The 15029-nt window shown below is 36.1% G+C and overlaps 1 protein-coding gene across 1 annotated transcript in view; it reads left to right on the top strand.

Annotated features, from left to right (window-relative positions):
* The window catches only part of ANO3 (anoctamin 3), a 629748-nt gene that overhangs the window by 575307 nt on the left and 39412 nt on the right, over positions 1–15029 (top strand). The window contains exons 19-21 of the mRNA XM_007951966.2: positions 179–215; positions 8642–8753; positions 9761–9818. Coding sequence (XP_007950157.2) covers positions 179–215; positions 8642–8753; positions 9761–9818 — 207 coding nt within the window. The remainder of the gene's footprint in view (positions 1–178; positions 216–8641; positions 8754–9760; positions 9819–15029) is intronic.

Below are 15029 nucleotides of genomic sequence, written 5' to 3'. Positions count from 1 at the left end.
AAAACCTACTATGTACCTTTTATAAAGGACATATAAATGTGTTTAAGCATGTAGTGCTTACTTTAAAATATAACTATATTGTAGAACACACTTTAGATGTTTCTTTGAGTAGTGCAAATACCAACTTATTCTACAAGAAAAAAATAGCATTCTCTTTTTTTTTTATCTCCCTTAACAGGCTTATGAAAAAATTGCCTACCTTCTCACTAATTTGGGTAAGTCCATTTTTCATTCCTTAGTAAGTAAATAACATATGCCAAACTAGCTATAGCTGCTTTACTTATTTTAGCATTTTTAACATTAATTTTTGTTAATAAATATAAATTAATGATGTGACATAGGAGTCAGTGCTACATCAAACAATGATAGAGAGGCAGTTACAGAATTCAAAATAGCAAAACTAGTTCTCTTTATTTGGCAGTGCTTTTTATTTCCCTTAATGTTTCAGTTTTTTCCCTTGCAAATATTCACTTTTATCAAAGTATTATCTATGCTACGTGTACATAATTTAAAAGGTCAAACAATCTGAAGAGATTTATAATGAACTTTCCCCATCACCCACTCCATTTCCTGTGTCACTGAAATACTTTTAAGATCTTTACTGATTTCTTCTGTTATTTCCTGCTATATTTCTGACATGCTTCTACTGCTTCTTTGTTATATTTGTTTTAGTTTTAATAAACATTGCCTTCCCATTATAAAAGATAAGTTTGTCTTTGAAATTTCTCTCAGCATGTTCAACCATTAAAAAATTAATGTACTCTCTTTTATTTTTCTTTTTAGAGATATTTTTCTGGAGCTCTCTATTTATTCTAGTTTATGTGAGTTACTCTCTAGGATTATGGCCTGCTACACTTAGACAAGGAGCTCTGGTAGCGTAGTGCCTAAGGCACTTGACTGCTAACCAGAAGGCTGGCGGTTCAAATCCATCAGCCACTCCCCGGAAGGAAGGTTGGGAAATCTACTTCCATAGTGATAGTGCCTTGGAAACCCAAGGAGGGGTCACTATGAGTTGTGTGCGACTCAACGGCAAATAACAACAACAACAGCACACTTAGACAAGCCTTCACCAGCACCTGGGAAGTCTTTTCGCCTCTTTTTTTGAGTTGAATACTGCTTCCTGAATTCTATGTCTTTTTCTATTTTGGTTTAAATGCATATTTTGAAAAAGCACAATCTCGAGTAGATTTCTAATAAAACATTTATGGCGAATAAATTTCTTCAGGCCTTGTATGTCTAAAAATGTCTTTATTATTCTCTCAAATGTGATTTTTGGTTTTAAGGATCTTGGAATTCTAGATTGAGAATGCTATTTCCTTTGATTTTTGAAGGAAATTTTCCACTGTCTTCCAGGCTCTAGTGTGGTTTTTAAAAACTCTTCTGCTATCCTAATCCATAGTCTTTAGTATACAACCCCTTTGGGTTTTTTGTTTGTTTTTTGTCATAGTTTTTGTTCTTTTCTCTCTTTTTGAGGCTTTGAGATGCCTAATGATGTGCTTTGGTGAAAATTTTTTGTTATTCATTGTGCTGGGTGTTAAGTGCTATTTAATATGTCTATTTCTATGGTCCTCTAAGAAATAGACACTGAGATGAAGTTAGGGTAAGAGGCATATTGATGGATAACTGTTATAAAAGATAAAAGGAGGAGAAGCAGAATTGGGCTTAGGGAGACCACAGACAGTGCTGCAGATCTGATAAAGTCTTAACCAGCCAAAGAGAAAGCTCTAGAACAAAGATTTCCCTTTAGAGGAATGCAACATTAGGCATAGTTAGTCAGACCTTAGTACTCCTAACAGGAGCTCTGGTGGCATAGTGCTTAAGGCATTTGACTGCTAACCAGAAGGCTGGCTGTTCAAACCCACCAGCCACTCCTCAGAAGGAGGTTTGGGCAATCTACTTCCGTGGTGATACTTCCTTAGAAACCCAAAGAGGGGTCGCTATGAGTCAGATCTGACTCAATGGCAGTGAGTTTGGTTTGGTTTTTCAGTTAGTGCTCCTAACATGCTCAGTCATTGGCAGATGGCGCCTGGGAAAAGCAAGCCTTGGCTGAAAACTGAGGCAGATTCTAAAGACTCTCAGTTCACTGCATTCCCTGGATGAATAGGAAGTTTTTCTTGAATGGAGATAACACTGGCACACCTCCATGGCTGTGCAATCTGAGAACTCATGTTCTTCACTTCTGGGAAGTTTTTGTATAGTGTTTGTTCAATAATTTCCTCCTCTTTTTATTTTCCTGAAATTTTAATATTCTAATGTTTCTTAACAGAATCTGTAATACTCTAATTTTTTCAATTCTTGTTTTCTGTGATATGTTTGGCAATATATGTTTGGCGGAGTGTACTTTCTTCAAGGTATCCTCAATTTTAACTTCTATGTCTTCTACTGAGTATTTTATATCTGCTCATATTTTAATTTCCCAAGAGCTATTTTCTGTTCTTGAAATCTTCCTTTCCTATATCCTATTCTTGTTTCAGAAATGCAATGTCTTAAGGAGGCAATATAATTCATTTTTAAAAATATAAGCTCTAGAATAAGAACACATGGGTTGAAATGTTTGCTCCACCGCTTATTATTTTATAAGTAATTATACATTAGTGATCTTTTTTTTGTTTTAGTCTCTTAGTGCCTCTATTTCTTTTTTTTATAAATGGGGATAAAATGATGCATGTCTCATAGTATTACTGTGAAGATTAAATTAATTGATGTATATAAATCATTTATAAAAATACCTCACAGTTAATACTCTTCTTTCTCTTTGAGGATAATAAGTTTCTTGGTTTTTTGTTTTTGTTTGTTTGTTTGTTTTTTGCCACATGCATGAATTTTCTCTGTATATTTCTTTTGTTCCTTAGCTTTTAACTCTTGTTTATTTTGCTATTCTCAGATGCATGACAATCTATGATTTCTCTTCACTTTTATAAGTGAGATATATAGGAAATTCTCTACACATAGATTCCATGGTGCTTGTTCACTGGGCAGCAACACTTTAGCAGGATCCACATTCCAACCATTTCATGGAATGCCCTGCATGTTGGTTATGTATGGTATTTTCTCCTGGACTATCAGTTTTCCTTTAGAGATATCTTGCATCTCCCTGCTTGATTCCCACTGTTTGACTGCTGAATCAGGGAAATAGCTGGAGCTTTTACCAATTAAAATACAGACTTTGATATATATATATGTGTGTGTGTGTGTGTATACATATATATGTATATACGTATAGATACGTATATATGTATATACGTATAGATACGTATATATGTATATATACATATATACATATATATGTATCTATACATATATACGTGTATATATATACATATATACGTATATAAGTGTATATATACATATGTGTATATATACATATATATGTATATATATATGTATATACATATATATGTATATATACGTATATACATCTATATGTGTATATATGTATATACATATATATACACACACACACACGTATGTATACATATATATGTATATATGTATACATATATATGTGAAGAAAAAAAAATACATATGTATATTCCCTTTCTGGGCTTGCTCCAAATCAAATATTTTCTGATTCAATATTTCCAAATGTCCTTTTGTCTCCAATTCCTGTGCTTTCAGTAGTTTTATAACCAAATAGCAACTTACTTCTTTAGCATTCCTCATACCTGTACTACTACCTTTACCATCAGTCTTTAGTTCCACGCTTTGTTGATCTAGCTGACACTTACTCTTTATATTTTCTTTCTAGTTTCCAACATACATACTTCTCTTATCTGCTGTCTTCTCCTCTGCTTCCATTATCATTTGTCCTTGTACATCAATGCCTATTTTATTACTTAATGACTTGCTAACAGGGCTTTGGTGGTGAGGACAGATATAAAACCATGTTGCAAATGGAAAATCTATAAGTGTTTACATTCTTTGGACAAGCAGTGTTGTAAAATGTGAGCAGAGCAGACTCTTAGCCAGATCTACAAATTAGAATCCAGATTGCCCCATCCTGTTTGTGTGACTGTGAGCACATTGCCTCCTCCTCTCAGGCCCTTTCCTTTTACCTCTCCTCGTCTTCCTTAAAGAAGCCAGAAATCCTGGAATACGTATTCTGTATTGAAGGACAAAATTTTATTACACATCCATTGAGGAATGGCCTTTTATTGTTTGAGAGCTCACCAGATCCCTGGCACTGCTCTAAACACTTTTCATTCATTATTTTCTTTAATTTTTCATAACGATTCTATGACAGTAAGATTCTTATTTTTTTGTGTAAGAAACCAAAATGAAGTTGAATAAGCAGAATTTAAACTCAGATGTGGCTTACTCCACTTAATCTCCAGGAAATATTATATCCCATAATTTACAATTATAAGAAATAGTAGAAGGAGAATTATGTACAGGGAAGAAACTAGGTATTAGTTCATACTCTGGTGCTAACTAGTTACATCTTTTCGAGGAGTAGTATTATGAAATGTGAAGGATCAGGCTTTTGGGTTAGATACACCAAAACCAAAACCAAACCCACAGGGTTTCCAATGATAGGGGAGCAAACTGCCACATCTTTCTCACATGGAGTGGCTGGTGAGTTTAAACTGACGGCCTTTCAGTTAGCAGCCAAGGACTTAACCACTGTACACCAGACTTCCCTGGAGTCATTTGTTGTTAGGTGCTGTCAAGTCATCTCCAACTCATAGCAACCTTATGCACAACACAACAAAACACTGCCTGGTCCTGTGCCACCCTCATAATCCCTGCTATACCCAAGCCCATCGTTGCAGCCACTGTGTCAGTCAATCTCGTTGAGGACCTTCCCCATTTTTGCTGATCCTCCACTTTACTAAGCATGACATCCTTCCCCAGAGAATGGTCCCTTCTGACAACATGACTAAGTGGGTGATATGAAGTCTGGCCATTCTCACTTCCAAGGAGCATTCTGGCTGCACTTCTTCTAGGACAGATTTGTTATTTGGCATTGTATATTGGGCAGTCCTACCCCAAGGAGGGATCGCTATGAGTCGGGGCCGACTCGACGGCAAACAACAACAACAGCAACAACAATACCAATTACAATTTTGAGCAAGTTTCCTCCTCACTCCATTCTCCTTCTCTGTTCTCTCCTCCTCCTCTGGTCTTATTTTTGAGTCTCAATTTCTTCATTGGTAAAATGACAATAATTATAGTTCCTAGTTCACCATTGTTGCAGTTTGGCCGCCTGACACATGATAGGTGTTCAACAAATAGCAATGATCTGTTTCATTGTTCTTGAAACTCTGTGAGCTACAGGTATTTCAACTGGGTAATTAAGGAATCAAATTAGATTGGCCCAAACCTTTCTTCCAGTTCTGACTCCTTATATCCTAGTTTATACCTAGGATGGAAACAAATCTAAGTAGATTGGGAGAGTCATAATTAATAGTAAGAAGATGAAGAATTATTTGTGCAAAGTACTAGGTATGCCAAAGACTTTGTTTGATATTTGATTTTTCTGTCCATTATGTCCACTTGATGACATAATGAATGTGAACTGTATAACTGTCCCATAGGGTTTCCTAAGCTGTAATCTTTATGGGAGCAGATCACCTGGATTTTCCCCCAACAGAGATATTGGTGGGTTTGAACTGCCAACATTTCAGTTAGCAGCCAAGCACTTGAGGCACATGCATGCATACACACATGCATACATTATGTATTCCACTTAATTTTTTACTGTACTTATTTGCACTTCAAATTAGAAAGTTTCATTTTCCAGAAAAAGCCATACACTGTTTGTAATTTTGTTGTTTTTAACTTCATGCTTATTGATTTATTTTTATCCAAATATTTCATTTAAAAAAGAGAAAAAAGTTTTGATTCTATTACAGTTTTTTTTTTTTTTCCTTAATGTGAAAATATATATATATGTATTTGATCCAAAGGGATATTTTTCACTTTGGTTTTGTGGGTATTGAAAATTACATCAGGATCACCCTAAGTTGTTTCCAGTAAAGAATTATTGTTAATAATGAACTCCACATCTAAAATAAATCTGAACTCCTAGGGATAAATTAAGTCAAATGATAAAAGAATTTTGACTCTTATCAGAGATCAAACCTACCTCAAAGTGCAATAACCTTAATGTGTAGTAACTTTTTACTAAATACATTATTAATTTTAAGGAAGAGAGAAATTAATAGTGAAAAATAAGATGTAATTTGTGAATAAATAACAATGTAGAATAACTGATTTATTATCAATAACTGGCTCTGTTATGGAAAAAATAAACCATATTTCTACCAGAAATACATTCTCCTAGAAAATAGCATCATTATTCTCAGGATTCAGAATTTCTCTTCTCTGAAAGCTAACTCAAAATGAGCCACAGTGTACTCTATGTATGAATGACATACTATTTTGAAAAATAAAAGGTTGTTTACTTTAGTATAGAAACCATGTTACACCTCAAAGTTGACATTACTGTAGTAAACTCCATTGTCACAATCATCCATCACTGTGTAACAAATCACTCCAAATTTTGTGGCTTTAAAGACAGCAACAATTCATTATTTTTCATGAATCTCGGCAAAGCTCCATTAGATGAGTTTCTTCCTCTGAGCAGTACCAGCTGGAGCTGGGGTATCCAAGATGACTTATTTACTCCCATGTCTGAGACCTCATGTGGAATATTTGAGACTACTAGTATTTTCTCTTATCCTATGTGCATCATCACATGGCTAGTGTGGGTGTTCATAGCAGTACAGTAGGACTTCTTATATGACAGCTGGCTTCCAAGAGGTCATGCTTCTGTAAACAAGGGCTCATCAAGCCTCTGCTAGCATCTCATGTGCTAGAAGCCTGATGGCCAAGACCAGAGTTAAACTGGAAGGCAACTACACCAGGGCATTTATACTAGGAGATATGATTCAACGGGGCACCATTTTAAGGGCCACCAATGTACCATTCTTTCACATCTAGTAAAATGTCTTTTTGTAATCCTCATTGTTATAATGGCATGAAAGAACAGAACAACTCTCAACATATTTGCAAATTGGTTTATAAACTAAATTCTACTTAGAATGGTTTTCTCTAATAAAAACTTTGTCACTTTTCCTCACTTCAAGAGTCACTTCTTTGAAACCCTTGTTTCACAGAGGCTTTACAATCCTTCAGTCTTCATGTTTCCTTAGCAGTTTGAGATTCCTTTCTTTATTGCACTTATTATATTGCTCTGAGATGTGTGTGTATTCTTTCTCTATAAGACTGAGAAACTGTTAAGGTCAGAAATCATACAGGATACATTTTTAGGTTATGATACAATAAAATTAGAAATGAGAACCAAAAAGAATTTATACATTAGGAATTAAGGGGAAAAAAGATAAGTAAAAAAAAAAAAAAATCTTATTTTCCAAATAAGTTTCTATTAAGAAAGTAAAAGAATTTAAAAACTATTAGAAAAAAAGACAAGTGAAAAAGCACAACACAGTCAAAATCTGTGGGGAAATATCAGCTCCTCTGACCACTCTTCCTAATGTATATCATCCAGTTACTCTTTAAGATGCCCCAAACTCTTCTGCTTCTGGCACCTAACGTCTTTGTGTTTGGGGTCTCCAAGATCTCTTTCTTCCTTATCCCATGGTTGCCTGTGCTTTCCTTAAATTAGATCTTATCTATTTTATGTTTTCTTGAATTCTTCAATCACATTAAAATATGTTAGATGTACATATGTATTTTCTATTATTTCTTTGGATACTAGGGGAGCAGATTCCTGCAGCATATGCTGCCATCTTAATCTAGTCCTTCTCATCTTATTTATTAATTTCACTTATTCATGTATGGTAGAACCATAAAATGTGACTGTTGACAGTATTCTTGGAGAGCATCTTGTGTAAACCCTCCAATTCATAAGTCACAAAACATTCACCAACTAAATGTGAAAGACCTGCCTTAGACTACCTGCACATTAGGTGTAAATCTGTGATAAGAATTCAGTTCTTCTGACTGACGTAGTCCTCTTTCCTCTTTTCCGTTTCTTGAAAACAAATCCATCACCAGTTTTTTTTTTTTTTTTTTAATATACATTCTTTAAGAATTTTGTTGATAATTTAGGTTATATATATTTGAGTATAAAGGTCTATAGTTGATACAAATAGTTTGTACTGAGATTACTAACTTAAAGGTTGGCAGTTCAAACCCACCCAGTAGGGCTATAGAAGAAAGGCCTGGTAATCTGTTTCCATTGAGATTATAGCCAAGAAAACTTTGTGGAGCAGTTCTACTCCTTAACACATTGGGTCACCATGAGTTGCAATTGACTGGATGGCAATGGGTTTTTATACTGAGCACAGTCTGTTTGGGTGAAGGACTGATGTAATATTGTATTTACCTATAAATGACAAAGAGAACCCTTATATATGTATATACTAATAACAGGTATCATATTTTTGTAGCAATAGGATATTTTCTAAAGATTATGTAATTCGATCCTTTCATCAATCCTGTACAACACATATTATTATTCACATTATTCAGGCGTAGATCCTAGAACTCAGAGATATCAAGTGCCTTGTAGAAATGGTAAAATCCTGCAGAACCTAAATATGGGTCTTCTGATTCCATGTCCAGTGTCCTTCATTCATGGTATCTATGTAAACATACCCTATGCTCCTTTCAGAGTTTCCTCGAACAGAATCTGAATGGGAAAACAGCTTTGCTCTGAAGATGTTCCTTTTCCAGTTTGTCAATTTAAACAGTTCCATCTTCTATATCGCTTTCTTTTTGGGGAGGTAAGTCACCTTCATACATATCATTTCCACAAAATGAAAAGAAAAAGAAAGAAAGAAACTGAACTGATCCATTACCAGTTAGCCAACAAAAGTGGCAACTTCTCCCTGCCCTGGAAAACTCTGCTAATTATGTTTTCACTCAAAAGACTTCTTAGTACATCACTTCTAGCAGCAAATAGCAAAGATATAAAACATAAAAAACAAAACCTGTATGTCACACTTGGAAGAATTCTGGTGGTGCTGTGCACTTATATGCAGACTGAAAAGTCAGTAATTTGAAACTACTAGCTGCTCCACGGGAGAAAGATGTGGCAGCCAGCTTCCGCAAAGATTTACAGTCTTGGAAACCGTATGGGGCAGTTCTGCTCTGTCCTATATGGTCACTATGAGTCACCACTGATTTGACAGCAGTGGGTTTTGGAGTTTTTGGTCATACTTCAGGTGAATTGTGACTATACAATCATCAGCAATACATTTGTCAGTGAAGAAAAATATTTTTATGTATCCCTGGATTACACTTCATTAGTGTAGAAACCTGCCCCCATCATGTTAACTTTTGTTCCTACCTTTGCTGCAAATATCAAAAACAAATGTTTAACTAATGACTTCGGTTTGCCATATGCTTAAGATGCCAGCCAGTGCCATGGAAATATAATGAAGCTAGGAAGTTTTGAACCAAACAATTCAACACATTATTGTAATATTCATTAACTAGGTCAATACGACATTAAAATTATGCATGTGAAAGTGGAAAATGCCATCCAGTTGTTTTGTCTCTCCCTTCTCAACCCATTGGTATTGAGTTGATGCATCACTTTTTTTTCTTTCTTTTTTAAGTCAGACACTTTGATGTTGTGTACGCATGAGCAAGTCAACCATTTGAGGACAAGTTCTACTGATGACCATTTATGTCTACCCACACATGCACTTGCTGTGATATATTACAAGATGTTCTTCAGTCATTCCCACATAAATGCTGATGAATAATTAAAAATGCCTTTTTACAGATTTGTAGGCCACCCAGGAAGTTACAATAAACTTTTTGACCGGTGGAGACTGGAGGAAGTAAGTAACCCATGTGATGGTGTGTATAGGGATGGGCATGAACAAGTGCTAGTGACTGTAGGAAGAGGATTGGGAGACAAGAAGAGAAAAAGTGGTACAGGAAATTTCAGACATGTTGAAGACACATTTTTGGTAGAAGATAGCTCTTAGGAGTTCAAAAATGAAGGAACTACATCTCTCAATAAAAAGAGGGGCCAGCTGAAATGTCCAATCCCAAGTTTGAACTCAACTTTCTTTAATTTTCTGTTACATCCATTTCTTCCATTCAAAGAGCCCAGGTATTTAGCTTCAGGAATTTTCCTCTTGGAAACTTTGTTATCTATTTTAAATATGATAGGTTTTGTTGTAAGCAGTGGAAACTTTATTCTAAAATAAAAATAATTTTGAAACTCCAATATATAAAATATGTAAGTATCTTGCCTCAAGCTCATATTTTTATTAACTTAAAATATATATCTCATATAAAAAAATGTGTAGTAGTGGTATTGCCAGGACACAAAGTAAGCATATTACATATTTTCACAGAGACTTACAAATTTTCTTCCAAAACACTAGTCCATCACCTATAGTGTTTGAACTTACTTCCTTAGATGTTTACCAATCAAACAAATTTCAATTTTCACCAATTTTATACTCTAAAAGATACTTCATCCTGATTTTATTTTACTTGTGAGTGAACTTGAAAAATAATTTTTTATAAGTTTGTTGGCCATTTTATATTTTATTTTCTGTGTGTATGTGTGTGTAAATTTTAGGAGCTCTGGTGGTATAGTGCCTAAGGCATTTGACTGCTAACCAGAAGGTTGGCAATTCAAATCCATCAGTTGCTCCATGAGAGGAAGATGGGGCAATCTACTTTTGTGAAGATTTACTGCCTCAGAAACCCAGTAGGGGTTGCTTTGAGTTGGAATTGACTTGAGAACAGTGAGTTTTGTTTGGTGTAAACTATTTCTATCCATTTTCATTGGACTGTTATTCTCTGTCTTATATGTGGAGCCCTGATGGCACAGTGGATAAAAAGGTTGGCTGCTAAGTAAAAGATCAGTGGTTCAAACCCACCAGCCACTCCTTGATAGAAAGATGTAGCAGTCTAATTCTGGAACAATTTACAGTCTTGGAAACCTCATGGCAAAGTTCTGCTATGGTGGTATTAGTGTTGTTGTTGTTGTTAAGTGCTCTTCAGTTAGCTCCGACTCATAGTGATCCTATGTACAACAAAATGAAATGCTGCCCAGGTGTGCATTGTCCTCACAATCCTTGTATTAGTAGGAAGTCATAATTTAGAAAGAGACTAAAAAAAATGTCTTAGTTATTTAGTGATACTATAGCAGAAATGCTACAAGTAAATGGCTTTAACAAACTGAAATTTACTCTATCACAGTTTATGAAGTGAGAAGTCCAAATTCAGGCACTAACTCTAGGGGTAGGTTTTCTCTCTCTGCCAGCTCTGGGGGAAGGTCCTTGTCTCCTTTCAACATCTGTGGGTCCTTGGAGAGCTTCATGTATCTTGGCATTAATCTTCCTCTGGGTCTAGGAATTTCTTAGTACAGGGACCCATTGTCCAAGGGATGTGCCCCACTCCCAGCTCTTCTTGGCAGTAAGAAGGTCCCTCTTTCTCTGCTCATTTCTCTTTCCTTTTATCTTTTATAAGATAAAAGATGATGCAGGCCACACCCCAGGGAAGCTCCCTTCATATCTGATCAGGGCTATGATTTGCATAAGGGTATTGCATCCCACCTTAATCCTGCCTGATTAATATATCAAAGATAACATAATCCTCCTTAACATAACTTCATCCTGACTCACCAACACTTAATATTTAGTATTTACAATGCATCACAAAACAGAAGATAATTACATCAGATCACAAAATGGAAGACAACCACATAATACTGGGAATGATAGGCTAGCAAAGTTGACGCATAATCTGAGGGGACACAATTCAATCCAAGACAAAAATATTTCCTGGACAAAATTGAGAGTAAGGATATTTCCCATCTCTACCTAAAAAGTCCCTCAAAATAAGAGGAGGAGACTGAAGATTGAGTGATCTAGTTCTGTAGTGATACTGCCTCAAAAACCCAAGGAAGGATCACTATGAGTCGGATCTGACTCAAAAGCAGTGGTTTTTTTTTTTTTGTATTGTTTTGTTTTGTTTTTTATTTGTGGTGTGCCACAGAGCCTTCCAGTAATGAATTGAAATAAATGGAGAAATCTTAAAACTATATATACTTTGTAATCTGAGGAACCTGGGCTCAAATGTTAACCTTGTCACTTACTAATTCTTTGCCCTTGATTTACCTTCTCAAAATATCTGTTTCCTCATCTGTAAACTGGCAGTGATAATACTTGTGTTGCTAGGTTTACATAAACAAGAGATAATTTACATAACACAGTAATACCTCTGGACTATGGTGTTGTTGTTGTTATGTGCCGTGGAGTCGGCCCTGACTCATAGCGACCCCTCCTTGGGTTTCCGAGGCAGTATCACTACTGAAGTAGATTGCCCCATCTTCCTTCCGAGGAGTGGCTGGTGGGTTTGAACCGCCAGCCTTCTGGTTAGCAGTCAAGTGCCTTAGGCACTATGATACCAGAACTCCCCTGGACTATGGTAGGCATACTTTAAATTGTAGCTGATGTGTATCTATGGTTGGTCTTCGAAGGCACCTAGGGATTATTTTATCTGCCATAGATCAAGGTTTTTCATAATCCCTGAGCCTACTGTTGTTATTGTTGTTTTTAGGTGCCATCAAGTTGGCTCCAACTCTTAGTGACCCTGTGTGAAATAGAACGAAATAGTGCCTGATCCTGCACCATCCTCACAGTCCTTGCTGTGCCTGAGCCCATCATTACAGCCATTGTGTCAATCTATCTCACTGAAGGTCTTCTCCTATTTTGCTTACTTCCTTTACCAAGCCTGATATCCTTCTCCAAGGTATGGTCCCTTCTGACAACATGCCCAAAGTTGGTGAGATGAAGCCTGGCCATTATCGCTTCCAAGGAATATTCTGACTACACTTCTTTGAGGAGAGATTTATTCATTCTTCTGACAGTCCATGATATTTTGAGTATTCTTTGCATACAATTCAAAGGCATCAATTCTTCCTTGGTCTTCCTTATTCATTGTCTAGCTTTCACATGCATGTGAAGAGATTGAAAATACCATGGCTTGGGTTAGGCACACTTTAGTCTTCAAAGTGACATCTTTGCTCTTCAGCACTTTTAAGAGGTTTTGCCCATTGCAATAGGACCTCTGATTTATTGACTGCTGCTTCCATGGTTGTTGATGGTGGATCCAAGTAAAATGAAATCTTTGACAACTTCAATTTTTCCTCCGTTTATCATGATGTTGCTGACTGGTCCAGTTGTGAGGATTTTCTTTTTCTTTATGTTGACATGTAATCCATACTGAAGGCTCTAGTCTTTGATCTTCATCAACAAGTTCTTCCAGTCATCTTCACTTCCAGCAAGCAAGGTTGTGTCATCTGCATATTGCAGGTTGTTAAAGGGTCTTCCTCCAATCCTGTTGCTAATTTTTTCATATAGCCCAGCTTCTCGGATTACTTGTTCAGCATATAGATTTAATAAATATGGTGAAAGGATACAACTTTGTCACACACTCTTTTGATTTTAAACTATGTTGTTGTTGTTGTTGTTATGTGCCGTCGAGTCAGCCCTGACTCATAGCGACCCCTCCTTGGGTTTCCGAGGCAGTATCACTACGGAAGTAGGATTGCCCAACCTTCCTTCCGAGGAGTGGCTGGTGGGTTTGAACCGCCAGCCTTCTGGTTAGCAGTCAAGTGCCTTAGCCACTATGCGAACATCTTTCTGGTATTTTTTGCTTTCAGCCACGATCCATATGACATCAGCAATGATATCCCTCATGACACGTTCTTTTTTGAATCCAGCTTGAATTTCTGGAAGTTCCCTGTCAATATACTGCTGCAACCATTCTTTAATTATCTTCAGCTATACTTTACTTGCATGTAATATGAATGGATATTGTTTGATAATTTCCACATTCTGTTGGATCACCTTTCTTTGGAATGGGCACTAATATGAATGTTTTCCGTCAATTGGCTAGATAGCTATCTTCTAAATTTCTTCCCCTAAATGAGGAAGTGCCTCCAGTGAGACATCCATACATTGAAACATCTCGATGGGTATTCTGTTAATTCCTGGAGCCTTGTTTTCTGCCAATTCCTTCAGTGAAGCTTGGACTTTTTCTTTCAATACCATTGACTCTTGATCATATGCTCCTCCTGAAATAGTTGGACATAGACCAAACCTTTTTTGTACAGTGCTCCGTGTATTCCTTCCATCTTCTTTTAATGCTTCCTGCATCTTTCAGAATTTTGCCTATAGAATCTTTCAGTATTGCAGTTCAAGGCTGGATTTTTTTCTTCAGTTCTTTCAGCTTGAGAAATGGCAAGTGTGTTCTTCCCTTTGGTTTTCTAACTCCAGGTCTTTGAACATTTCATTTTAATGAAAGAATGAGAAGAAGGAAGGAGCCATCCACTTCTGAAGAAAAAAATGGTCAGGGAAAACCTTATGAATAGCAATGAAACACTGATTTATTACTGGAAAACTTTAGGAATAGCCTTGAAACAGGACCTACTAGAAGTCCCCAAATCCAACTTGCAGATTTTGTTTTTATGGCCCAGAAACATGACTATTTCTGGTAGAAGGCTATTCATCTATCCAGTTTGGGATGCAAAGCTTTCTTTATTCTAAGAATGTTTGGCTGGAGTTAGCAAGGGTAGGGGATAGAACAGAGCATTTGCAGGCAGGAAGATCTGTGTGTTGATGTCATTGTAGGGGATGCTTCCACCAATAATTTTGCATAATTGGATATTATTTTCTTAATTGTGAAATTATTGGAAGTCATGATTCATCTTGAAAGTCCCAAGAGACTAATTATAACATTGTTGTCAGTAAATGCTTTTTATAACTCTAGCAATTTTGCATGATATATATGAAGTATGTGGTAGCTATATTCTCCAAAAAAAGAAAATTTATTTAGAAATGTGTATTAAATCATGAATTGAAAAACATAGAATTGTGATAGACCCTAGGAATCCTAGGAATACAAGTATACAAATTATGTATAATATAAAATAAAAAATGGGGCCCTCTGAAGCCTACTATCCCTAACTTGTGCTGGGTGTTATGGGTGATACAAATGAAGATGGCCTTCTCCCTTCCTTGAAG

This window comes from Orycteropus afer, unplaced genomic scaffold (assembly GCF_000298275.1).
Source record: "Orycteropus afer afer isolate SDZICR_OR568_19922 unplaced genomic scaffold, OryAfe1.0 scaffold00321, whole genome shotgun sequence".
Classification (NCBI taxonomy): Eukaryota; Metazoa; Chordata; class Mammalia; order Tubulidentata; family Orycteropodidae; genus Orycteropus; species Orycteropus afer.
The sequence above is the reverse complement of the archived record's forward strand: the minus strand, read 5'-3'. Positions and strand labels throughout refer to the sequence as shown.